Here is a 25,265-nt window from a genome sequence, read left to right as displayed (position 1 = left end):
ACACTGTTAAGACCATGAGTTTTATATTGCATTCATACAATAAAATCGTGCATTCTGGAGACACTGTTTTAAATTCAAATGCTAGACTATAACATTATTTCATGGTTTTTCCCAAAGAGCACTATGAGCTCCAGGGACTGTCCTGGGAACATCCTGCATTTCCCTTGATGTGATTTTGGGTCATCTCCAGTGAGTGATCCTTTCCTTTCAGATAGGGGTCCAAGGAACTGAGTTTTTTTGTTTTTTTTTTTTTTTAATTCTAAATGGCCTGGGGTTGTCATGGATCCTAAACTTTGTATTCCCATCTTAAAGGCCTTTTTACCAAGAGCGGGCTGCTTCTGGGGTTGGTGCCTGCCGCCCTTTTCCCAGTCCACGCGGGCGCCCCCTGCTGCCCGCCCTGCACTCTCAAACTCGCGTAACTAGGAGTAGGGTACCAGAGGCTGCAGACCGAGGCACAGCCACGCGGGGTTTACAATCTCAAAGAGAACCATCTAAACGCTTTCGGATGGACAGCTAGGCAAATCCCGAGCAGTCCTTTCTGGGGCCCGATCTGGTATTTTCATCCAACCCCCGGCATGTATCCCAGCAAACACAGATAAGAATATGCCTTCCAAACGATATCAAACGAATCCCGTGAGGGTTCTGGAAGGAGAGGACCAGTCAGTGATTCTGCAGAATCCTTTGTCCCTCTCCGGGACCCGGGACCGGGGAGCGGGGACCTCTGCCTTGCCGCCCCACAGTAACAATCTATGTGGATGTGGAGGGTGGCGGCGCGTTCTCGGGCTCATCTCACGCTTTCCCCAATTAGGATTTACTGCCTGACGTCACGTCTGCCGGAGATTGGCTGTTCAGATCTGACACTCGGTTCCACGGCGAGAGCAACTTTTTAAAGACTTTGCAGCCCGGGTTGCCTCCGAGCGTCCCGCGCGCTCACGCCCGCGCTCGCCCGCTCTGCCCCGGGCCCGGGCGCGGCGCCCCCTGCACCCGCGGCTGCGCGAGCGGACCCTCACCTTGCGGAGTCCGCTCCCCTCGCCCCTCCCCTCCCTTCCCGGGCTCGGCTCCCCACCCCACCCCCACGCCCGCCCCCTCCTCCCCGCCGCTTTCGGCTGGGGTCTGGGGCCGCTCGGCCGCCCGCAGAACTTCCTCTCCTGCAGCCGAGTTCTCCTCGTCCCGCCTCCCGGGCTCTCGGGCAGCCGGAGCGCGCGCGGGCGGCCGCACCGGGCGAGCCGCACGGCCGGGGGCGGGCGCCGGGGGCGCCGGCTCGGGCCCGCGATGGCGGGGCCCTGGCTCAGGTGGGGGCTGCTGCTCTGGGCAGGGCTGCTCGCGTCGTCGGCGCACGGCCGGGTGCGGAGGATCACGTACGTGGTGCGCCCGGGCCCCGGCCTGGCGGCGGGCGCCTTGCCCCTGGGCGGGCCTCCGCGCCCGCGGACCTTCAACGTCGCGCTCGACGCCAGGTACAGCCGCGGCTCGGCGGGCGCCGGGGCTCCCAGCCGCGCCTCTCCGGGGGCCCCCTCGGAGCGGACGCGCCGCACGAGCCAGCCAGGCGGCGCGGCCCTGCAGGGGCTCCGGCCGCCTCCGCCGCCCGAGCCGGCGCGGCCCGGGGCCCCCGGCGGGCAGCTCCACCCCAAGCCCGGCGCTCACCCGGCGGCCGCCCCGTTCGCCAAACAAGGCAGGCAAGTCGTGCGCTCCAAAGTGCCGCCGGAGAGCCAGAGCGGCGGGGGCTCGAGGCTGCAGGTTCAGCAGAAGCAGCAGCTGCAGGGGTAAGCCCACACCCTCCCTACGCGCGCGCGCGCGCCGCCCGCGCCGGGACCCGCGGGGTCAGGGTCCCTCGGAGCCCGGCCGCGGGCGTCGTGCGCCGTGCGGCCGCCTTCTCCTCCCCCCGCCCGCCCGCGCCGCAGGCAGAGGCGAATGCGGGGAGCCCGGAGACTTTGAGGAGAAACTCCGTGTGCATTGTTTCTCGGCTGCGGGTAAACACAAAAGGCATTTCTGCCTGGGGCGTAACCTCCTGTGCGCGAACCCAACTACTCCTAGAAGACGGGCGTATACATGAAGTCACTACTGCTCACTCCCTTAGCATCAATTAAACTGCTCTTTGCAACTCAGTTTTAACTCTTTTTTTCCAGCTAGAGAAGAAAAAAAAAAAAAAAAGTGGTGGAAGGGCCGGCTGTGAAGATACAGCTCCTGTTCTGCGGCCCAAAACTTTTCAGCATCCTAGATTGTGGGCTTGGGCTTCCGTGCACCTGTGGGGTCGCCTTTCCCCAGGGCAGGGTGTCTGTGCATTGACAGAATTTTCGGTTGGAAAGTTTCTGTTACTGGGCGCTCATAAACATCCTTCCTGCCCCTTTCCCCATTTAATCACAGGTTGGGGGTGTGGGGGATAACTTGTTTTGCCTATCTGGTTCTTTTCTTCAGGGGTACTTTCCAGGCATTGTGATCTCCCCTGTGTTCGGACACTTCTCCCTAAAACTCAGATTCGGTTTAAATTGTGGGCCAGATAATATACAAAATACACTTGGCTCTACTTTGGGGGTTAAGAAGTTCATTTATGTGGACTCTGTTCTCCCTTCCTGTGTAATTCTATGTTATGCAGGCTTTTTGGTTCTCCCACCTTACCCTGATACACGGTCTTTACTCTTCTCCCCGGGCAGCTTTGGCTTGGGCATGCTGCGAATGGCTTAGGACTCTGCAAGCCAGGGGAGTGTGGACACAGGAGGCTGAGCTTGCAGGGACCCATATGAACTTGGGTTTTCTGGAAGAGTACACTGCTACTGTGGACTCAGGGGTCTTGCTTTGTTTCAGGGTCAATGTCTGTGGAGGGCAGTGCTGCCATGGCTGGAGTAAGGCCCCTGGCTCCCAGAGGTGCACCAAACGTAAGTTTCCATGCTGGCTGTGGCTGGCACAGTGGGCAAAGGGGGGCTGTCCACATGGGGAGGGAGGCTCCCCCAGGGGTTACATGAAGGGGCTCTTGCTGCCCTCGAGACGTTATGTATGCAAGACATTATCTGCAGCCTTCATTACCAATCATGAGTCACAGTAATGATAGTGTATCAGTGCCAGCGGCAACGTATTGTAGAGAACTCTGCTGTGCATCCAAGGTTCCCCTGCACCCACACGACTCAGTATTAATCACTGTCACACCTATGGATCAGGAGCTAGGAAAAAAATTCCATTGGAGAATGTGCTATTTGCCAAACCAGTACTGTTAACTCAAGCTTGGATATTGACAGATGAAAAACATTTTTTGGTTGATGGCCAGAGGGGGATGGGAGATAGGTGGCCTTGTTCTGAAATAAAACATTAGCAGTTTCTAAAGCTTTCTGAAAGCAGCAACAAGAATCCTCCCATCTTTGAGGCCTGATTGTTTTCCAGGAGGCAGTGTCTTCACAGTTCTTCAGAACTGACAGGTGTGGTCTCCTTCAGTGCCCCTTCAATTAATACACATCTTTTTTTTTTTTTTTAATTTTTTAAATGTTTGTTTATTTTTGAGAGAGAGAGTACGAATGGGGGAGGGGGCAGAGAGGGAGGGAGACACAGAATTGGAAGCAGGTTCCAGAATTCGAGCTGTCAACACAGAGCCAGCCGGATGCAGGGCTTAGGGCTTGAACTCACGAACCATGAGATCAGACCTGAGCTGAAATGGGAGGGACATTTAACCAACTGAGACACCCAGGCGCCCCCACCAATTAATACACATCTTAGCAATGTTTTAGAAACACCCATTATTGTTACATGCAGGTTTGAGAACACCAGAACACATTTCCCCGATGTGCTGTAAAGTTGAGGACTCAGTTAAAATGTATTTCGAGGCTCCTCTGGACGAGTTGCCTCATTTTGTTGCTAACTGGAAATTAAAAAAAAAAAAAAATCTTCCACTCAGCGTATATCCTTCTTAGGTTTCTCTGCATGGAGCTTGAGCCATAAACGTTGCGGATTGGAATCATCCCCAATTTTAGCTGCTTCTTGGTATTCGGCATCATAAGTCAAGTTTAGCAATTTGTTTTGTGTACAGTTTGGATATTAAAATCCTGATTTACTCTTGTAAATAATTTATATTAAAAATAAAGTCAGTTTGGATTTTAAAATATTGGAAAAAATTTCTGGTATGGTCATTCCAGTGACCTTGCTTATTAAAAAATACTTTTACTCCTTGAAAGAAACAGGAGGACTCTGGCATGGTGGCTTGGATTTTCTAGAAAGGAATGTCCGGATAGGTTATGATTCGACTGTGATCAAGGAGTAATGGCAGGTAGGAACTGACTGTCCGCCTCTTGATTACTGAACGCAAACTACTGGCTCAGAAATGCTCAGGGTTGTAGGCATTCAGACTGTCATAATTTTTCACTTCTTAGATTACACTTGACAATAGTGTGTCAGCGTTTTCCTGAATTTATGATGACTCAGGTCAGATTATACACCCTTTCCTCCCTTCGGTACCTCCTTCCGCTCAAAACCTGGTATGATACGGTTTGCCTATAACATGGAGATAACCCATCCATGACGGCACTGTTATAGTGGGATGTTGCTGTGTAAAGATTAAAAATACAGGGCAGGATTTTATAGATAGTGGGCGGGTGCTCCGCCTTGATGCCTGTTAAAGAGCATGCACCAAGATTGGAAGATGTTTAGTTGGCAAATGATGCCATATGGTGCCTTTTCTGGAAAGGTTGTCTGAGGGTTTGGGGATCCAGAGATGTTCTGGAATGTGCAAAGATGCTCAAGCAGGAAATCTTGAGGAAGCACTTCATGAACTTCCTGCTTGTCCAGGCAAGTGAGGCAAGAATATGTTTGTGCCTAGGTTTGACCGGGTTTGCCCTTTGGTCACCCAGAAAGAGAGAAGTTACAGAAGGCTCTGGGTCAGAGCAGTGACTGCAGGGTCCTAGAGGAGGTTGCTACATTGATTTAGTCTCACAATACACATAACAAATACCTCTGGCTTTTGGTTCCAGTTCTCTTTCCAGTTCCTAGAGGAACAGCACCGGGAGTCTAAGCAAGGCAGCATCACTTTCTTTTTTGATGATGGTTCAGCATTCGAAAAACTGGCCTTCCTAAACTGCCCGATCTGACAAATGAATTCATGCCCAAGTGCTGGAAACTTAATGACTCCTTTCAGGAATTATTTATTTATTTATTTATTTATAACGTTTATTTATTTTTGAGACAGAGAGAGACAGAGCATGAACGGGGGAGGGGCAGAGAGAGAGGGAGACAGAATCGGAAGCAGGCTCCAGGCTCTGAGCCATCAGCGCAGAGCCCGACACGGGGCTCGAACTCACGGACTGCGAGATCGTGACCCGGGCTGAAGTCGGACGCTTAACCGACTGAGCCACCCAGGCGCCCCTCAGGAATAATTTTAAAAGTGATGCTGGGGTGGGCCAGTGTCCAGCCCAAAGTCATGTATGCATTAGGTGGATATGTTCCAATGGGAGACTTGTTTTGTGTATGTGGGAGAGCCAGAGAGATGAAGGAGCCTTCCTCATTCAGATGGGATGACTAGAGTTACCATTGTGCTGTGAAATTTGTGTCCATGGCTGAGCAGTGGGCTACTGGAAAAGCCCCTGACCCTGAGTTCAAATCCTGAAGCCTTGACTAGATGTGGGGCCTTGAGGGATTCACTTGACCTCTCTGACCCTATATTTTCCGATCCAGAAACGAATGTGCTAAACCCTTGCCCACTTTGTCAGATTATTTCAGGTGTCAAGGTGAAAAAGAATGGGTGTAAAAGCCTTGATAAAACCAGAGAGATTCTTAGTTTATTATTGGATTAAGTCAAGTAAATTTTGTCTCATTTATCTGTTACTTGGTTTTCTTTTTTTCCTATGTGTTTCCCCAGCTGCTGTTGTCAGTCTCCTTTTTAAATAACGTAATTTGGATCCCCTTTAAAAAAAATTTTTTTTTTGACATTTATTCATTTTTGAGAGGCAGAGAGACAGAGCACAAGTGGGGGAGGGACAGAGAGAGAGGGAGACACAGAATCTGAAGCAGGCTCCAGGCTCTGAGGTGTCAGCACAGAGCTCGACTCGGGGCTCTAACTCATGAGCCGCGAGGTCATGATCTGAGCCAAAGTTGGACGCTTAACTGACTGAGCCACCCAGGTGCCCCTGGATCCCTTTTTATATTATAACTTTAAAGTAGTTTAGGGTTGGGGAGAGGGAGAATGGGGAGATGTTGATCAAGGGGTACAAAGTGTCAGTCACACAAGATTAGTAAGTTCTGGGGATCTAATGTACAGCAAGGTGACTGTAGTTAAGAGTACTGTGTCGTCTACTTGAAATTTGCTCAGAGAGTAGATCTTAAAGTGTTCTTACTCCCTATACAGTGTCAACTATGTGAAGTGATAGCTATATTAATTAGCTTGATTGTGGTGATTATTTCACAATGTATGTGTATATCAAAACATCCTCATATATCGTAAGTATGTACAATTTTTGTCAGTTCCTCAATAAAGATGAGAGTGGACAGAGAATGCATGAAAAAGCCAGTCACTCCCATGCTGTCCTGCCTTTGATTACCAAGAAAAAAGAAAGTAGTTTGTGTTGTTCTTAATTAATTAATTAATTAATTATTTATTATTTTAAAAAAGTTTATTTACTTGTTTTGAGAGAGAGAGAGTGCACAGGGGAGAGGCAGAGAGAGAGAGAATCCCAAGCAGGCTCTGCATTGTCAGCATAGAGCCAGGTGTGGGGCTCGAACCCACAAACTATGAGATCATGACCTGAGCTGAAATCAGGAGTCAGTCAGGTGCTTAACTGAATGAGCCACCCAGGTGCCCCCTGAATGATTTATTTTAATAGAACTTTAAAATATACTAAGTATTAGATTATTTGCGTGCCTCTAGTTCTGTTACGATAAAACGTGCTATGTAGAAGTAAAAATACTCCTTCAAGGTATATATAAATGGAAAAATTGCTGATACCCATTTTGTGACTGTAACTACTTCAGTAAATACTAGTGAACTCTGGATTGCAAAAAAATTGATTTGTAGTCTTTTTCCTCTCTACTTATTTGCTGAGATTGAACAATTGCTCTTGAGTATGCTTTATTTTACTTATGAACACAAATACCAATGATATATCTATATGAAGTTCTCCCTTAAGGTAGTAGTCATAAAATGCAAGTGCACATTTAAATGTACCACCCAGATTGCCTCCTAATTGTCATTATATTTTGAGGATAATCGATAGGGTTTAGCTGAAGAATTTCAATTTATATAGATCATGTCCAGTTGTTACCAAAAATATTTCTGCATAAGAGATCAGTTGTGTTTATCGTGTTCCATTCGCTTAATCCAGTGAAGAAAATAAGATGCCCTTCCAGCCAGACTCCGTTGTTTTTAGTTGATTGACATTTAATTTAAATGGGGCACAGGCAAATGCTTCTGAAGACTGGAGATTTTGTAAGCCTTCTGTTGCATATCATATACGCAACAGGCATGCCTTTGTTGGGGCAAGGAATGCGTATGTGCACCCGTAAAGGTGGCCTTGGGGGGCTCTAGTCTAGAGATGCCCAGTTGTGTGTTAATGCTGCTTTGCTAGACAGCCTGTGTGTGTGCATCTCTAGAAGTTGAAAGCGTAGCACGGGATAGGTCACTTTAGTTCTTAACACTGAGTGACCATTGATAGCGAGTGTCTGTTTTGTGCAAAGGAGATGGCACCACATTTGTTCTCTTTCCAAAGAGTTTGCATTTATAGGAGAGCTGTGCAGCCTAGAAACCTTGTCTTGTGCTTCGGGCATTCAGTGCCTCCTGTGTTCTGTTTTTGCCTCTTTTCACTTTCACATTTTCTTCCTCTGTCCAAACAGAACCTACCTCTTCTTGGTTCTTGCAGTCTTTTTGTCCCCTGCTCAGGGGAAGTGCGGGCTACAGAAAGACCCAGTCCGTGGGCTCCACTTTAAAGAGGAGACTGGACTGGGAGCAGAGGACCTAAAGGAGTCTGGGCGAGATGCGGGCAAGGCCAGGTTGGCAGAATGAGGAGGACGGAAGAGGAAAGAGGGCAGATTGGAGTCGGGTGCTGGTGCCTGGCACACTGAAGCCCCTCCGTAAATGCATGGATGGTTCTTTCATTTCTTTAACGGATATCTGTTTAGCTTTAACATGTGCCAGGTTCTATGAATAGAGGAGAGACACAGCCAGCTGTAGGGAGTACAGGGTCTGTTTTTACTCACTTAACTCATGGCACATCAAATGACTTGTTCTCTCCTTAGCAAGAAACAGAAAAATCGATATTCCATTGCTTTTCCATTGGCATTCAGCCCACACTGCTTTGGAAAAAAATCCCCGACAAAACCAAACCTAGAAGTGTTCCTTAATGATAGGCAGAGGAGACAGCTCTGTGTACCCTTGGTGTTCAGAGATGCAGTAGATGGCATCGTCCAGGAGGGAATAATGTGGCCGGAGTTCAGATGGCCAAGAGGGCTTTTCAGGCTGTCTCTTGTCCCTTTTGGCTCCGTGTGGCCCTAGCCAAGCTTGGGAGTCGGGCCCAGAATGATTACACATTTTTCGTATGCCTGCTATGGCCATTGACAGCTGCTTTGCCAATAGATCCGCAGTGAGGTTTACCATGGCAGCTGCTGGGAGCACGGGTGGGAGGGCCGGCTGGAAAATCTCGTCATGTGGCATAGACAGCCCCGCGAAAAGGGAGAGGGACCCAGAGGTCAAGTTCACACTGGGTCAAATATGTGTTCTCAACACTAGTTAAAACAAACATTTAGGAACCATAAATTCTGTGTTGCGATAGTACTTAAACCTTCATCATGAAGCCCTCCTCCAGCCCGTGGGCTGGCCCGAACACACCGCCTGCTCCTGCCTGGCCTGCTTTAGTGGAGTGTTTCTCTGCCCAGTGAACCCTTGGCCCTTAGGAAGCCTGACTTGTTGAAAGGACCTTTGGCAGTGTCGGGAGTTTGCTGTTTCTGACCCTGTTATTTGTTGTCTTGGATATTCCAAACATACTCAAACATGTTTGGGGAGCTCGAATTGAATTTTCCTGAAATGCAGATTTTGTTTCCAAGGCCTTCCTAGCAATGAAGGGAATGACTTGGAGTGCTGGGGCTGTGTCCTCACTCTTAATACTGACCAGGATCGGAGCGCACGCTGAGGAGCCACTGAGGGGGTGAAGGCCACAGCATGGTGCTTTCTAGTGGGCCGGGAGCTTATTCCTGATCTTCGTACCATGTGGGCTGGGGAGACAGGCATGGTTTATTACCACCTTTACAGGCAGGGGGCACTGCCCCTGCTTGGATCCCATCCCAGATCTTGTGGCTTTTTTTTTTTTCCTTAAAGTGTTATTTTATATTTGAGAGAGCAAGCGAGCGTGTGTGATCAGGGGAGGGGCAGACGGAGAGAGAGGGAGACACAGAATCTGAAGCAGCCTCCAGGCTCTGTCTGAGCTGTCAGCATGGAGCCTGACCCAGGGCTCGAACTCATGAACCGCAGGCTCATGACCTGAGCTGAAGTCGGATGCTTAACCGACTGAGCCACCCGGACGCCCCTTGTGGGCTCTCAATTCCTTGTTCTTTACCGCCCTAGGCTGCCTGGACATCCCGTGCTGCAGCCCCTCCTGACAGCTGGGTTAGCGATTGGCTCTTACAGCCTGAATTCACTTTGTGAGTTCTCCAGCTGTGTTAGTTTGCTAGGGCAGGCCATAACAAAGTACCACAGACTGGTGGCTTAGAACAACAGAACATTATGGTGTCAGAGTTCTGGAGACCGGAAGTCCAAAATCAAGGCGTGGGCGGCATTGGTTCGTTCTTCAGGGGCTGTGTGGGAAGGGTCTGTTCCAAGCTTCTCTCCTTGGCTTGAAGGCCTCCTTCTCCCTTTGCCCCTTCACATCATCTTCCTTCTGTGTCTGTCTTTGTGTCAAATGTCCTCTTTTTATTAGGACACCAGGATCCCCTAATGACCTCATTTTAACCGGATTCCCTCTGTGATGACTCTGAGTCCAAATAGGGTGCAAGTAAGGTCACATGCTAAGATACTGGGGATCTGGACTCCACATTTTTTTTAGGGGGTGGGAGGCTACAGTCAACTCATAAGTAAGCCTAAAGATGCAGTGCACATGGGCTTGAGAGGTGGGCTACTCAAGGGTTGGGTCACCCCTGGGGACTCTGGGCATCCCTCGTAAGGACCCACAGATGGAAGCATGGGTAGGCGGAAGCTGACTTGGGTCCCTCCCGTACAGTCTGGGACTGTGGGTCTATTTTGGCTTCTTCCTTAACGCAGGCGCCCTGGCTGCTCCAGGGAGTGGGAGAGCTAGGGAATTGGCCCCTTGTGATTTTGGTTATGGCTGTGGCCATTTTTACTTGGTCTGTTTAAAAAGATTCTAGAGTGGTGGTTCCCAAGTGTGAATGTGCAGCTGATCCCAGGAGGAATTTGTGAAACTTTTTTTATTGAATCAGCATCTCTTGGGTTCTTAACAGGCACCCCAGGTGATGCTGATGAAGGTGGGTCACATTTTGAGAAACGGTGACCCAGAAAGAACCCTCTCCTGGGCATGATTTATGACTGTTTGTGTGGGACCTTAAAGACCAAGCCCAACACTGAACAGTTTAGAAACTTATCAAGGCAAGAGCCCTCTGGATATTGGTTTAGCTCAATTTTTTTTTTTAATGTTTTATTTTTGAGAGAGAGAGCGAGCACGAGTGGTGGGGGGGAGGGGCAGAGAGAGAGGGAGACACAGAAGCAGGCTCCAGGCTCTGAGGTGTCAGCACAGGGCCCGACGCGGGGCTCAAACTCACAACCAGTGAGATCGTGACCTGAGCTGAAGTCGGAGGCTTAAATGACTGAGCCACACAGGTGCCCCGGTTTAGCTCAATTTTGAATAGTACATACAAAAATTGCTGCCTATAGGGTTATTCCATCCAGTTTTTCTTCAGTTGGTTGAATGTTTGATAAATATACATTGTTACAAGAGTCAGAAATATGTAAAATTATGAATGATATGTAGGTGTGCTTAAATGAAGTGTTTTTTAAAAAGGCTTAAAAACTTTCAAACACACTGGATGTTTTTTCCCACTAAATATTCTATTTTTAATGATAAAATATTTTAAATACACAAAAACCTAGAATAATAATATATCCAACAGCTACTCATCAGGGTCATGTTTTTAAAAACTCCCTGATGTGGTCATTGAGTGCAATGATTACAGATAAGGGAGGGACTGTGGTCTTATCTTGTGCTAAATGTGTGTTTTACTAATGATGTTTCTTGTTAGTGGAGAGAAAATAATCCATAATTTGCTAGTGTGGCACAAATTAGTTGCTTTGGTACTTGTGGAAAAACACATCAGAGGTGAATGTATTTGTATATGCTCATATCTGCCTATTAATTTGCCTTGCTTATCAAGGATATTGAGTGTTTCATATAGGCAAAGTGCATTGGATATGCAGAATCTGTGTACCTAAGACAATGCGGTTTCAAGAAGGAAATGCTACCTGTTACCCTTCCCCCTACTCCCCTCCCCAGCCTACCTGCCTTTTTTGCCTTACTCCTTTTTCTCCCCTTACTGGGTCTATATTTTGCTTGTTCTGAACAAGAAGGCAGTGTAGGTCAGTGGTTAGAAGTTCAGTCTTTGGAGTTAGGATACAGGGCTCCTGTCTGGATGGTAACACCTCCTCATGGTGACACCAGGGGGGGTGGGGTGGGGAGAAGGCTGGGTGTTCACAGCATTCATGGCACAGGTATGATAACAGAACCATCATTCAGAGGCTTGTTGGGGGCCACATGAAGTAATATGTGAATAGCGCATGCAGAGCAGGACTCCTGCCCAGCCATATTCACGTTCTCAGGGGCTCTCATTCTGCTTCTGCCCACCCCCTCCTGGGTGTCCCAGCCTTTCATACACTTTTGTGTGTGCTTCTCAGGTCCCCTGGTGAAAACCATGGCTCCCTCTTCCCCTCTCCCAGAGCACTGTCATTTCACTCTTTCTTGGCTCTGGGTATGAGTGGACCCGATGGGAGAGGTGTCTGTCTCCCTGTCAGCGTGGAGCAGGATTTTCTTTGTGTCCTCTCTCCCTCCCTCCCTCTCTCTCTCTCTCTCTCTCTCTCTCTCTCTCTTTTTAAAAAGTTTATTCATTTATTTTGGAAGAGACAGTGACAGCACCAATGGGGGAGGGGCAGAGAGAGGGAGAGAGAGAGGATCCCAAGCAGGTTCCACATTGGCAGCACAGAGCCCAACTTGGGGTTCGAACTCACAAAACTGAGATCATGGCCTGAGCTAAAACCAAGAATTGGACGCTCAACTGACGGAGCCACCCAGGAGGAGCCCAATACAGCCACAGTGCAGACGCTGCCTGAATTGAATAGAGTTGAATTGCACTAGCATCTCTGATGTTGTTGTGTTGCAAATACTGTCCTCTAAATACTATATAGAGAATTCTGTCTTCTTTGTTTACTCGTACTTTTTGGCACTAATTTCCATTCGGTTCTCTTTCCCCTTGTGCTTATCCTTGCCCAACAGACACTGCTTATTATGACAGCCTTTCAAGGGCACACCACCTTATTCTGTTTCTGCCAGCTCTCTTTCTGAAGGCCGCCCTGGCATGGCCCAAACTTTAAGACAACTTTTCCTTTCTCCCTGCCAATTTTAGAATCTTTCTGCTCAACATCATCTGATAGAGATTTGGGCCCAAGTAAAATGAATGTTGTATGATTTTCCCTGTAATTTTAGATCCCTGAATACTGCTCTTGGCCAGCTACTCTATTCCCTGTGGCTTTTTCACTGCACCACATTTGAGTAATATTGTTGGCACGGGTGTAAGTAAACAGTTTGCGAAATGTCGTGTTTTGTAAATTAGGAGATGGATGGGCTGGGTTTGGAATACATGCTGTTGGTTCTGCTGGACCAGAAGAGAGATGAGTGTGGTGGATGGATGGGAAGATAAATTTGCAGAAAGTGTTGCTGATCCAGAGCTGACGTGGTCCACTTTGCTGAGCTGATAGAATCAGTTATTCACAGGTGAGAACTACCTGGAAGGATGTATTTTGGTGATGAATGAAGAGAAATTCCTCACAGAGGAGATAGTTCCTCAGAGGTGAGAACAGCTAGCACAGAGACCCTAGGGGATAGATCTGGCCTGGTACAGGGACCTAGGAGTGAGTGAGGGCCAGAATGATAGGCCATCAGGGGGCTACAGCTCTATCCCAGTCAGGTCTCGTAGGCTGTGTAAGGCCACAGATAACACAGGGGACTTATAAATGCAAGTGGATTTTATTGTTCAGGAATGAAACACAAGACAGATTTGTTTTCTGCAGGCCTTCTTTGAAGGCATGGACAAAGAATGGTTTCGATTGAAAATTCAGTCACCTTTATTGCTGTTTTTTTTTTTTTTTTATTGATGAGAAAAACTGCACATACAACAATGAAGTATCCAAGGCCAGGTACACAAATGATCATTGTAGCCTGTCCGCCTGCACCGTGCCCAGATTGCCAGACCAGCCCTGTGTTCTGGTAGACAAAGGTGACAGACGCTTTCCCCAGAGCCACAGGCCAAGACTTAGGATGAAAGCTTGAGGGTTAAAAAAAGAAAAGCCTCTGGTTGCTGCTGTGTTAAGAGGCAGATTAGCGGGGACCCTCATATGGTTCTAAATAAAAAATAAAATGTTAAATCCTTTAAAAATGAAAGCTAAGAATCCCTCTCTGGTCACCATGGAAAATTCCAGAGAGCAGTTAGGAAATGTTAAATTCAGAGCATAAAACTTTTGGAATACACCTGAATGCTGTTCTGAGGTTTTGTTCAACTCCACCCCCTGCCACCCCATCTAATTTCACAGATTGTGGGGTGAGCCTGAGGTAGGCACAAAGGCCACATCTTCTGGGCCTTTTGGGCAGTCACTCAGTGACTCTGTGTGATTTTGTTCCCGTTTGTAAACAAGGTTAATAGCACTCATTGGCTATACCTCCCATTTTGTGGTACATATCCAATAAAATGAGGTTCATGAAGATGCTTCTCAAAAGAGCTATAAAAAACGTGTTGATTTATTAATAAGGTTTTGTGAAATGTTTTCAGCGGGCGAATTTCCTTCTATAATGTGTTGGTATATTTCTTGTCTTGAAAAGTAAAATGCTTAATGTATTCCAGTGGGTTTTGATGATTACAGGTCTGTGTCTCAGGTCTTTATATGGCTGGTGCCATTATGCCTTTGGTTTATGGTCTCTGGGGGAATGGCCTGCAAGTTGGTCTGAAAGTAAACAAAAATACCTAAATCCCCACTTTAATCCCTGCCCCCTACCCCCCACAGGTGACTTGGTTTATCCTCCTAAAAGTAGAGGGTAGGCAAAGACCAGAATCCTTCCAAGAGGGCTATGTTTCTTTCTTAACTGTGATAGTGAAAAGGTTATGTTAAGTTAGTCTAAAATTTCCTAGTAATTGGAGGTGAAATAATACAGACAGTAAGTAAATTAAAGGCAGGGACCCTGGTTTTGTTTTACTTTTTATCCATTAGGAAGTTGGCATACACATCAGTTCTCTGTATACAGTAGACCCCTCAGTAAGGTTTCCTGATTAATAAGCATTACAAGTCACATTTGTTTCTGAGGGAAAGACCAGCTGAAATTCATTTAAATCAGTGGCTACTGGGATGATGTTATTAAGCACTTCCTTTTGTATGAGAGAATGTATATTGCAGCACATCTTCCGGTGGAACCATTTTTAATGCTCATTTTGGGCGTTAGAGGCTCTTTCTTTGGCACAGTTGCCCCATTCTGTCCAACAGTATAGACTGCTTGAATGGCACTTCATAAACCTAGAGGCTCTCAAAGTGTGGTCCCTAAATCAGGGATTGCAGCATCACCTGGGAACTTACTAGAAATGCAGATTCTCAGGCCCTATCCTAGACCTGCTGAATCAGAAACTAGGCATGGAGTCCATCACTCTTTTTTTTTTTTAAGGTATATTTATTTATTTAGAGACAGAGTGCGCAAGTAGGAGAGGAGCAGAGAGAGAGGATGAGACAGTCTTAGGCAGGCTCCGCACTGTCACTGAAGACCCTGATGGGGGGCCTGAAGTCATGAATTATGAGATCATGACCTGAGCCAAAGCCCAACGCTTAACCGACTGAGCCACCTGGGTGTCCCCCCCCCCCCCCCCCCCCCCAGCATTCTGCATTTTAATGAGCCTTCTAGGCGGTGCTGATGCAGGTATTGTTTGGGAATCATCGCTGTAGCTAAACCCACCCCTCCTCCTTTTCAGTATGCTGCCACACATCACATGTAGAGAGAGGAGGGGTGGAGGGAAATTGGTTCCCTTCAGTTCCAGGCATTAGGGGTTAGAAGCTTGTTTTCTCCTACTTCCTGAGGGCATGGAGCAGTCCCCTAGGCTCAGATGGGAACGTTGTAATCTGAGCCGTGCACGTTACCACACATTCTGTGTGCACACATTCTGAGTGCTGAGGAGACCCAGGGAAGCCATTTTGCCATTCAGTGAATGTGAGTTTTGTACCCTTGGGACTTTCTAGTTCTGTCCTGTTCTAATGTGGAAGCCTTCACAAGCTGGAACTCCCAGGGGTGACCCCGTGGCCCTGGTTTTCACAAGCACCTAGCAACTGATCCACACGGAGGCTTGAGGACGCTGGGTTTAAGGTGGGTATACTGGGACAAAAGATGTGACAGGCCAGGAATGATGAGAAACGTATTACCCAATTAATAAAAGTAACAGGAGTGAATGTGACATTTTGTTTTGGAGGCAGGTGCCATTACTCGTTTCCAAAATAGTGCAAAAGTGAAACAAAGAGAAGCTCTTGTCCAGAACATGCCCTCAGCGTTGGCAGGGACAATGCTTTCTTGTGTGAGGATGAGGAAGTTCAGATGGAGAAGGGATGAGGTGGTGTTGCTTGGCCATTCCTTGGGGTCCTGCTGACTCAATCCTGCACGTTGCTGAAGGAATGCATCAGATGTTTGGAAACAGCCCAGTTAAGAATTTCAGCAATGACCCACACTTTATTAGATGTGTTTTAGGAAAGGAATTGCCTGTTACAAGACTAGAAACCTTTGTAGAAAGAGCTGAAGAAGGAGTTGCTTTGGTTGTCCTGTGAAATAGGGAATTTTTTCCCCATTACGTATCTTTTTTCTTTCTGCAAAATAAATGAACACAAAGATACTTTACCTGAATATTGAAGAAAAAGTAGGTGTTTAAAAAATACCTATTTCCTTTCCAAGTAGAAAGATTTTTTGGGAAGGGGTGAGGAGTAAGGCTTAGTTAAATCATCTGTTTTTGTGGTAATAGTTCTACCTGCTTAAAAGTAAATATTTTATCTTTTCCCAATGCAAGCAATTTTTTTGCGTGCTACTTTTGATAAAACACCCAAATGTTTATCCTGTAGACAAAGCCACTATTGGATGCTGCTCTGTGGAGCTCACGGTCCAGTGGAAGGCCAATAGGACTACAGCACTAGGATTGTGGCTGATATGCCTTTGTCTAATCCTCTCCCATTGAGTGAGGGCAGAACCCGTAACTTCTAGTGAACAGAATATGACGAAAGTGTTGGGATGTCACCTCCTTGGTTATGTTACGTTGTATAAGACTCCCTCTTAGCCGACTGGAGTGAGACATCTTGCTGGCTTGGAAAAAGCAACTGCCCATTGTATTTGTGGCTTGCCTGTGGACCGAGCCACGTGGCAGGAAACTGTGGGCAGTCTGTCACTGGTAGGCAGGATGAAGCTGGAGCCCTCAGTCCTGCAGCGACAAGGAAATGAATTCCGCCAACAGCCTGAATGACTTTGGAAGTAGAGTCTTACTGAGCTGAGCCCCAGATGAAACTGCAGCCCGGTGGATCCTTGATTGTAGCTGCTCGAGACCCTGAAGCAGAGGACTCACCTATTCTGTGCTCAGACTGTTGACTCATAGAATCTGTGAGGTAATAAATGTATGTTGTTCGTTTTAATTTTTTTTTTTTTTTTTTTTTGAGAGAGAGAAGGTGCATGTGAGCAGGGGAGAGGGGCAAAGGGGGGAGAGAGAGAGAGAGAGAGAGAGAGAGAGAGAGAGAGAGAGAGAGAGAGAGAGAGAATCCCAAGCAGGCTCCATGCTGTCAGCACACAGCCCGATGCAGGGCTTGATCCCATGAACTGTGAGCCAAAACAAGAATCGGATGCTCAACCGATTAAGCCACCCAGGCACCCCAAATGTGTGTTGTTCTAATCTCTTAAGATGGTGACGACTTCTTAGACATGAAAAGGAAATCAATACAAGGAAGAATGTGTAGATCCTAGAAGGGTGGCTCAGACCCAAGCCTTATCCATCCATTCTAACAAGCACCTAGTGAAACCATTCTGTGTGTTGGACGTTTTCCGAGCCCCGGAAGTAGGAGATAGGAATAAAACACAGTTGTATCTTCTGGTAGCTCCCTGTCTGGAGCAGTTGGGGTTCAAAGGAGGGACACGGCTCTCCCTTGGGGAGAAATTAGAGTAGGAATTGTTTGAAATGGATTTTGAGTACAGATACAATTTGGACTTGGGAATCTGGTGGCAAGGCCATTCAGGTAATGGATGGTGCTGACTTCATAGTGTGGTTAGAAAAGGTGTTCTCCAGTTTGGAGGGCTTGGATTTGCTTTAACCACAAAGCTTTACTGAAGGTAAAAGAATGATAAGGTACAACATGGATTAAAGTGGTAAGCTCTGTGGCCAAAGTAGACAACATCAAATTTTAAGAACAATAAAATTACTGATCATAACGTCTCTGATAATTCTTTCCCTTAATTCAGTTGTATCATTGGATCGTAAAACCACATTGTCAAGGTAGTCCTGAATAATTTTCTTCTAAGGCATTTGTTCTATGGTGGTTTTTCCTTTCGAGGAGGATTTGAGGGTAACGGATGTTCTGTTTTTAGCTTTTAGCTGAGGGCACTCAAGGGAAGTCCATCAAAGACCCTCCCCAAGGATGCCATTTACAGCAAGTACTTAACGTGTTTCAGGGCAGTGTCAGTGATAGGTGGCTCCATACACAGCCGTGAGTTCCTAAAGATGTCAGTCCAAAGAGGGCTGGTGTACCTTGTGTCCTGTGTACCCGGACAGGCACAGAACTGTCTGCTTCAGTGCTATTACTATTGATCATCTCATTGTGCTGATATCACAAGTGGTTTTGTCGAGTCTTTTTTTGGGAGATTGGAATACATTTCACTTCCTCCTTCCATCTCTCTTGACATTTCTCATCACTCAGCTTGGTAGTAGAAAGCATGGCTTTGAAGGGCCTTCTGATTTTGTGATCTTGTGGAATCTTCCCTCCTCATGGGTTTTTAGAAGGAGAGGAGACTGGCACATGGCTCAGCTTCACCTGTAGCAGTGGTCCTCACTTGTGGGGCCAGGGAGAGAGAATGGAAGGGACTTCCGCAGTCACGTCAAGTTTTCTGAGCCTTTCGTTTTGTAGGAGGGTGGTAAGGGCCAAGTGAGGAACCGACTTTCCCAGGCTCTGTGGACGTTGATGGCCTGCCTTTACAAAAAGGGCTTTAAAAAATTCTGCCTAGTATTCCTTAGGGTTTGATAATAACGTGTAGGGCACATTTTAAACCTACTTGAAAGAACAGTGCTATGCAAATATTGACAATAATTAGTCCTGTATTTTGGAGAGGAGAAATCACTTGAATGTTGTGAAAATAGCACTGATTTAAGTATTGGTGTTAAACCAGTGTTGTGAAAATAGCACTGATTTAAGTTTTGGTGTTAAACACAAAGCTGTTTTCAGCTGGATCTCAGAGTGCCCCTCTTTTTGTACAAGTGGTGTCCCCTGCGGATCTTTGGGTCTTCCAGTCCCAGGTGACACAGGGCCATGCAATGAGGCCTTGAGGTGCTTCACAAGGCTGACACATGATGGCTGCACAGATTACAGATTACTTCGGGTAACCCCCACAGCAAGCCAGTGATGAGCTACCATTTAACCTCCATTTTTGCAGATGAGAAAACAGGTTTGGAAGGGTTAGGTTCTTGCGGCAGGTCTCAGACCTAGATGGAGCCCCTCTTCTCTGCCTCAGAGAGGCCTTCAGTCTAAAGGCCATGGATGGCGCTTGGCCTAGTTTAGAGACCCTGCCATGCCTAGAGACATTTCTCTGGGAAATGTGCTATGGGTTTTCACTGGGATTATAGGGTTACACGTTCTTCCTTTCTCATGGAGTTGAGCGAGGCTTCCTTCCTTTAAGCAAACATGTATAGTTGTCCCCAGAAACATGAAGAACTTTCTTAAGAGCTGGCCTTCTTGTTCATGGTTAAATGCCCTGGGGGGAGGCTTCTTTCTCTCTAGGCTCCAGGCCTCAGTGGGGTGGCTGGGGCACTGTACACGGGTGTGGAGATGTTTGGGGGACATCCTGTGTAACCCTCCAGGGATATTTCTTGTTTCTTTTCTGGAAATCTCAGGGAAGATCTAGGTATTCTCTTTTCCAGCCCTTCGATGCCTGCTTCTGATTGGATTCTTTTCTCCTTCCCACACCTCTAAGCTTCTCTACCCGTCTGTTTCTGAAAGAAATAGCTAATTTGAGACTTTCTGAGGGCATTTTCCACTATTAGTTGCAGGTGCAGAAAGATGCCCTCTTATTTCCTCTGACTAGTACATGGTAGGCACTCAAATATTTTTTGAATTAATTAATGAGTGAATCTTGCCCATCTTACCTTGTTGGGTCAGATAGGTGAGTCTTGTAAACATGGAAGATTGAATCATTCATCCATACCTTTGAGGGGATTCCAGACTCTCAGCAGCCGGGGCAGAGGATTAGCTAGGGCTTTTAGGATGATGTTGGGGAGGCGATGGATTGACTGGAGGATAGTGCAGAGGCGGCCAAGGTCAAATAGAGTGGGTGTCTGTAGGATGTGGTAGGAGAGGAGGTGGACCAGAAGTCATTTTAGGCAGGACCCTTTGGCTGTAAGTGCTTTAAAGATACACAGACCGGCTACAGGAAAAGCTGTTTACTGCCAGATAACCGGGGGTCCTAAGGTTTATGCTGGCTTCAGTCCTCATTGGACTCAGGGGTTTGAATCATTAAATCAGGACCAAACCAGTGGTACTGGTACATCATTTGCAGGTGCAAAATTAAAATGTGGGAACCATTGTTAAAAAATAGCATTAGGTTGGGGCGCCTGGGTGGCTCAGTCGGTTGAGCGTCCGACTTCGGCTCAGGTCACGATCTCGCGGTCTGAGTTCGAGCCCCGCGTCGGGCTCTGGGCTAATGGCTCGGAGCCTGGAGCCTGCTTCTGATTCTGTGTCTCCCTCTCTCTCTGCCCTTCCCCTGTTCATGCTCTGTCTCTCTCTGTCTCAAGGATAAATAAATGTTAAAAAAAAATTAAAAAAAAAATAGCATTAGGTTAAGTATTACCTATTAATAGTTTCCAAGCAAGAATAATCATAACAAAGTGTAAGTCCTACATTTGACCATTTTGGGAACTGCTGTGTTGATCCAATAGTTATTATGCCCACCAATATTCTATTCACATGCAGTTGACAGAGGTCTGGCCAGTTAACTCACCGTCTCTTCTGTCTGTTGGGTTGTATGATCTCATGGTATTCTATGGGACCAGAGTGCTTCTAGAGCTCACCCTGAATTTTCAGATTTCAACCCACTGATGACTATTTGTATCAGATCATATGGAGACAAAAAATACATTTTTTGTAGTGTGATTTTAGTTTCATTAACCTTTCTATAAAGTTCTCACGGAGTTCCATTTAAAAATGTCACTTAGAAACAGATCAAGTGAGTTTCCCAGAGCTTAACGCTTTTGGGTTGGAGTAATATTATCCTTTACTATTTACTTACATGTTTACACAAAGACTGGTATCTGGGTCATTAACCACATTTTCATAGATCTGGATGCTTGAATACCCTTTCTGAGGACCGTTGTAGAAACTGTTACATAACTGGAGGTGTGTGTGGGAGGGATCCACAGGTTACCTGCTCTGATTCATAGCACAGCACTGCAGAATGGCTGTGTGGGTCAAGTTCTGTTTCATTAGTAAATTTTATGACTCACTTTGCTCTTACGATTCTACCTGTCTGTGCAGTATTTTCATCTAGGTGGGAGACAGTTTAAAGTAAGCTTTTGGGTGACACATCCAGGTGCATGTAAGAGTTTTCCACAGAGAGCTCAGTCACCCCTGGAACTGTGGAAGGCTGTCAGGCACTGTCCTTTCTGTCAGGAAGCACGGGCCTTTGTTCATTCTTCTCAGTGGACGGCTCATCCCTCACAGATAAACAGTTTATTTTCGGAGATTATAATAGATACTCCCCCTGGCTCAAAGTGGGATTACACAGTTAAGAAAGATAGCTGTAGCAGATTTTTGAAAGTGTGATGACAAGCTTTTGACTTGAGAAGAAGAAAGTGTTTATTTTCTTTTGCTTGAATTTGTTATTTATTCCGCTTTTTATCTCCTGTCACAGAACTTGTGGCTGAAAGTTACAAAACAAAGGTGACCTCATATTAGCTTATCTTTGTTTTTAAATACTTGCCCACATCAGTACCTGCAACCACAGAGGATTCAAGCCAGTACGTTTTCTAAATGGACCTCAGGTGTCAGGAATTGCATGAACCACATATCCTTTGGTTCATCACACATTATCATTATTACTTGCAGACAAACCTTTATGACTCTAATGGCTTAACTATTCTTTCTTGACTTGTGGCTGTATAATTTAACTTTTCATTAAAGTGCGCAAAGCAGTCGCCACCTGAACTGTGTAAATATTAGGCTGGCTTTTGGTGGATCTCGAAAATGTTTTAAAATCACCCGTAAAAGGAAAATGAGAAAAATAAGGGCTTGGGATCAGAGGATGAACTCATTGGCTTCTTTGACTTTTTATTGTTGCACAACTTCAGGGTTAAGTGACATTGATGCTTGGCTGAGTGACATGGGGTAAGGTTTCAGGGAACTGTTTTCAGTTGTTACAACATGACCGTGTGTGCTCGTCCTCTCCAGTGGGCGTCCTGACAACAGGAATGGGGTGGCTAAGACTCATATTTGGAAATGATCTAGGAAGTCAGACATCTAATTCAGCTACCCCATCCCTGTTCTAACCCAGGAATCTTCCAGGCACTTCTAGCGCAGGCCATTTAGCCTGTAATTGAACCCTAGAGACAGGAAGCTCACTCCTTCCTGACCACCCCTTTTATTTTACAGACCACTTCAAATGTGAAGAATAAAATTGATTTTGTGGAGCTGAAACATGCTTCCTTATAACTTCCGTTCATTTGCTAGAGTTAGTTTTTTTCCTTGTAGATGACAGAGTCCTCACGTGTATAAATTTTGGAAGAGGTAAGATGGTTGTGTCTTGTTTACGACTCTTAATGCTTTCTCAGTTCGTGATATCTCAGTTGATGCTATCAATCTTGATAACATCGTAGAACATCTGCTCAATTTAGCAAGTACCGGTCGAGTGTCAGTCATTATGTGAAGCTCCATCAGTGCTGGGGTGGAAGACCTTTGTGGGGCACAGAGATAACTTGGTTCCTACCTTTCAAGAGTATGCTATGGTGTGAAATGGATCAGAAAAGCACGTGGTTGGATACAAGAGAGGGTCTAAAGGAGAGTGACTGATCTCAAACTGAGCTGTGTTAGAAAAGTTCCAGAGTGGGATCTGGAGGGAATTAAGATAGGCGTAAGTTGGTTTTGGAGGCTGAGTCTGGGAGTAGGTCATTCCAGGCAGAGACCAGTGTGAACAAAAGCCCAGGGGTGGGAACCATAGGTTGTGCCCCAAAGTGGGGGAGGGTTTCTATTTGCTCAGGTTACGGGATGCCTAAGGAAGGCAGGCGTGAAATGGTAGGTTGAGCCAAGAGCCGGGAGAAGCTTGATTCGCCACCTCACTTGTTTGTCCTGCAGCCCCATGATTCCGCTGTGAGGCACAGACCTGGGTTTGAATCTGGGAGTTCAGCCTCAGCTGCTGATCCCCAAACGGGGGTCTCTGCCCATTATAAGGACTGCACAAAATGTAAGTGAAGATTTCACCTTGCCTGGTACACAGCAGAGTCTTGGTAAACAGCAGCTGTTAGGGTTTCTGAATTTGACAGTCTTAGAGAAGCTGGGGGTGGACGCCGTGGGGTGCAGGGCGGAGTTGGGGTGGGGGAAGCCACTTCAGGGGCAGTGCTCCAGGTTAGAAAGAAAGGTGTAAATGAAGCAGAGGGAGCACAGGCATGGATTGAGGGGGAAGAGTCAGATTTCATGTTTTGGGCGGGAGAGAAGTCTCTTCAGGTTTTTGTCGGGGAAGGAGGTAGGCAGGAAGGCTGCGTTGGGTGTTGGGTGTGCTGCAGTGGAGGATCCCTCCAGGTGGAGAGAGTCTGGGCCTGAGGGGTGAGCTGAGCAGTGGGGAGAGTCAGTCCAGTCCTGCACAAGAGGATCCAGAACCTAAAGGGGGCTAATTTGAAAGCAGAGAAAGGAATGAATTGAAGGGACACAGTGAAAGGAAAATTGGCGGAGACAGTCTGATAGATGATTCCCGGTGTCTTAAGAGTTCTCAGGGAAAACCCAACACAATTGTCACATTGTTTTTACACACACACACACACACACAGTTCAATCCAAACACCATCTATTATTTAGGCCTGTTAGTTTCCTCAGAAAAACCTTTCAGGAAATCCTCTGCTCTCCTAGAGAATGTGTCTATATTTAGAAGACTTTTAGAGAAAGCCTATTGTTAAATTTTCGTTTACTGGCTAATCACTAAGAGACTGTAGAAATGTAAATCACACGGCTATACAGAGTGGGCAGTGGGAAGAAAGCTGCCTTTTTTGTTCTGTTGAGGACTGTGAAGTGAAAACATGACTCCGTCTTTTGTGACCCCATGGAACCCAAGAAGGGTGGCACTGGCAGGGGCCACAGGGGCCCCCTTGTGTAAGGGGGAGGAAACTGACGCCCAGAGCATTGTGACTGGTCCAGGGTCACACAGCTCATTCGAGGCAGAGCCTGCAGCCTGATGCTAAGCGATCCTGCTGCTTGAAGTAACCCATTCTTCCCAGGCCAGGACCTTTGGGCCACAGTCCTAAGTGGGTGGCCCCGACACAGGGGTCTTCAATGAGGAGTGTGTGTGTGTGTGTGGGGGGGGGGTGTATGGGGTTATCCAGGGACTGTTCAACTACAGTGCTTAACAGCTGGATTGTGGGAAAGGACAGTGGGCTTTCACGAATGATTGTGGCTATGCCCTCATAATTGTTAGAAGAGCTTTCTAACAAGTATTCCATGGAGGAAAGTGCTAAACATGAAGTGAGAACTTGTCTTTGGAAGTCTTTCAGTAGAAGCTAATATCCACCTGCTCGAGTTAACAATAGTCAACATTCACTGAGAACTGACTGTGTGCCTGGCACAGGTCTGCTTGTATTCTAGAGATTTTATCTCATGTTATGCTCTTCGTGTCTTTATGAGACAGGTACAATCACGATACTGATTTTATAGATTAGAAAAGTGAGGCCAGAGAGAGTGTAGGTAACCTGCCCAAGGTGACACAGCCAGTGAGTGGTAGAGTAGGATTACCCCCATGTATTTGGGTCCAGAGCCTGCATACTTATTCTGTGCTAGTGGTTCTCAGCCTTTGTTGCACATTAGAGTATCTTGGGAAGATTTTAAAAATCCCAGTTCTCTGGCTACCTCCCATGTTAGTTGAATCAGATTCTCTGAGGGGTAACACCTTGCATGAGTATTTTTTTTTTTTTCACATTCAATGTTTTACATCCGTCTCAGTATCAACGTACCATACAAAATCTGCCTGCCAGCCTAGGTGGGCAGGCAGGAGTGGGGATTTTGCAGGTAATGTAGAAAACCAGGGCCCGCATTAGTATTTTTTTTAATGTTTATTTTTTTGAGAGAAAGTGCACGAAAGAGCGGGGGAAGGGTAGAAAGAGAGGGGGACAGAGAATCTGAAGCAGGCTCCATGCTGAAAGCCCAAGGTGGGGTGCAAACTCTTGTACTGTGAGATCATGATCTGAGGCAAAGTCGGATGCTTAACCGACTAAGCCACCCAGTTGCCCCATGAGTACTTTTTTTTTTTTTTTTTTTTTTTAAAGCTCTGCAGATGATTTCAACTGGGCAAGGTTGAGAACCACTGATGGATGCCATAGCTGGTCAAGTTAGTGTAGGGCAATGCTTTTCAAATTAACATGTGTAGGAATCTCCTGGAGGTCGTGTTAAAATGCAGACTGTGATCCAGAAAGTCTGAGGTGGGCCTGAGATACAGCATTTCTTACAGGTGCCTAGGTGATGCTCTCTTACTGCTCTTTGAGTTTCCTTTATTGGCTGAGGTCCCTTCCAGCTCTAGGATCTTGTGGCTCTGCTGCCAGAACTGTCATGTGTTTGTGATCCTACTGAGTGTCAGCCCTCT

The 25,265-nt window shown here is 46.7% G+C and overlaps 1 protein-coding gene across 2 annotated transcripts in view; it reads left to right on the top strand.

The window, feature by feature from the left end:
- The first annotated feature begins 1,272 nt into the window (after positions 1-1,272).
- Positions 1,273-25,265, top strand: part of LTBP1 (latent transforming growth factor beta binding protein 1) — a 398,959-nt gene continuing 374,966 nt past the window's right edge. For both annotated transcript variants that reach the window (XM_042933279.1, XM_042933277.1), the window contains exons 1-2: positions 1,273-1,760; positions 2,800-2,870. In XM_042933279.1, coding sequence (XP_042789213.1) covers positions 1,273-1,760; positions 2,800-2,870 — 559 coding nt within the window. The remainder of the gene's footprint in view (positions 1,761-2,799; positions 2,871-25,265) is intronic.

The sequence above is a fragment of the Panthera leo genome, chromosome A3 (assembly GCF_018350215.1).
Source record: "Panthera leo isolate Ple1 chromosome A3, P.leo_Ple1_pat1.1, whole genome shotgun sequence".
Taxonomy (NCBI): domain Eukaryota; kingdom Metazoa; phylum Chordata; class Mammalia; order Carnivora; family Felidae; genus Panthera; species Panthera leo.
The sequence above is the reverse complement of the archived record's forward strand: the minus strand, read 5'-3'. Positions and strand labels throughout refer to the sequence as shown.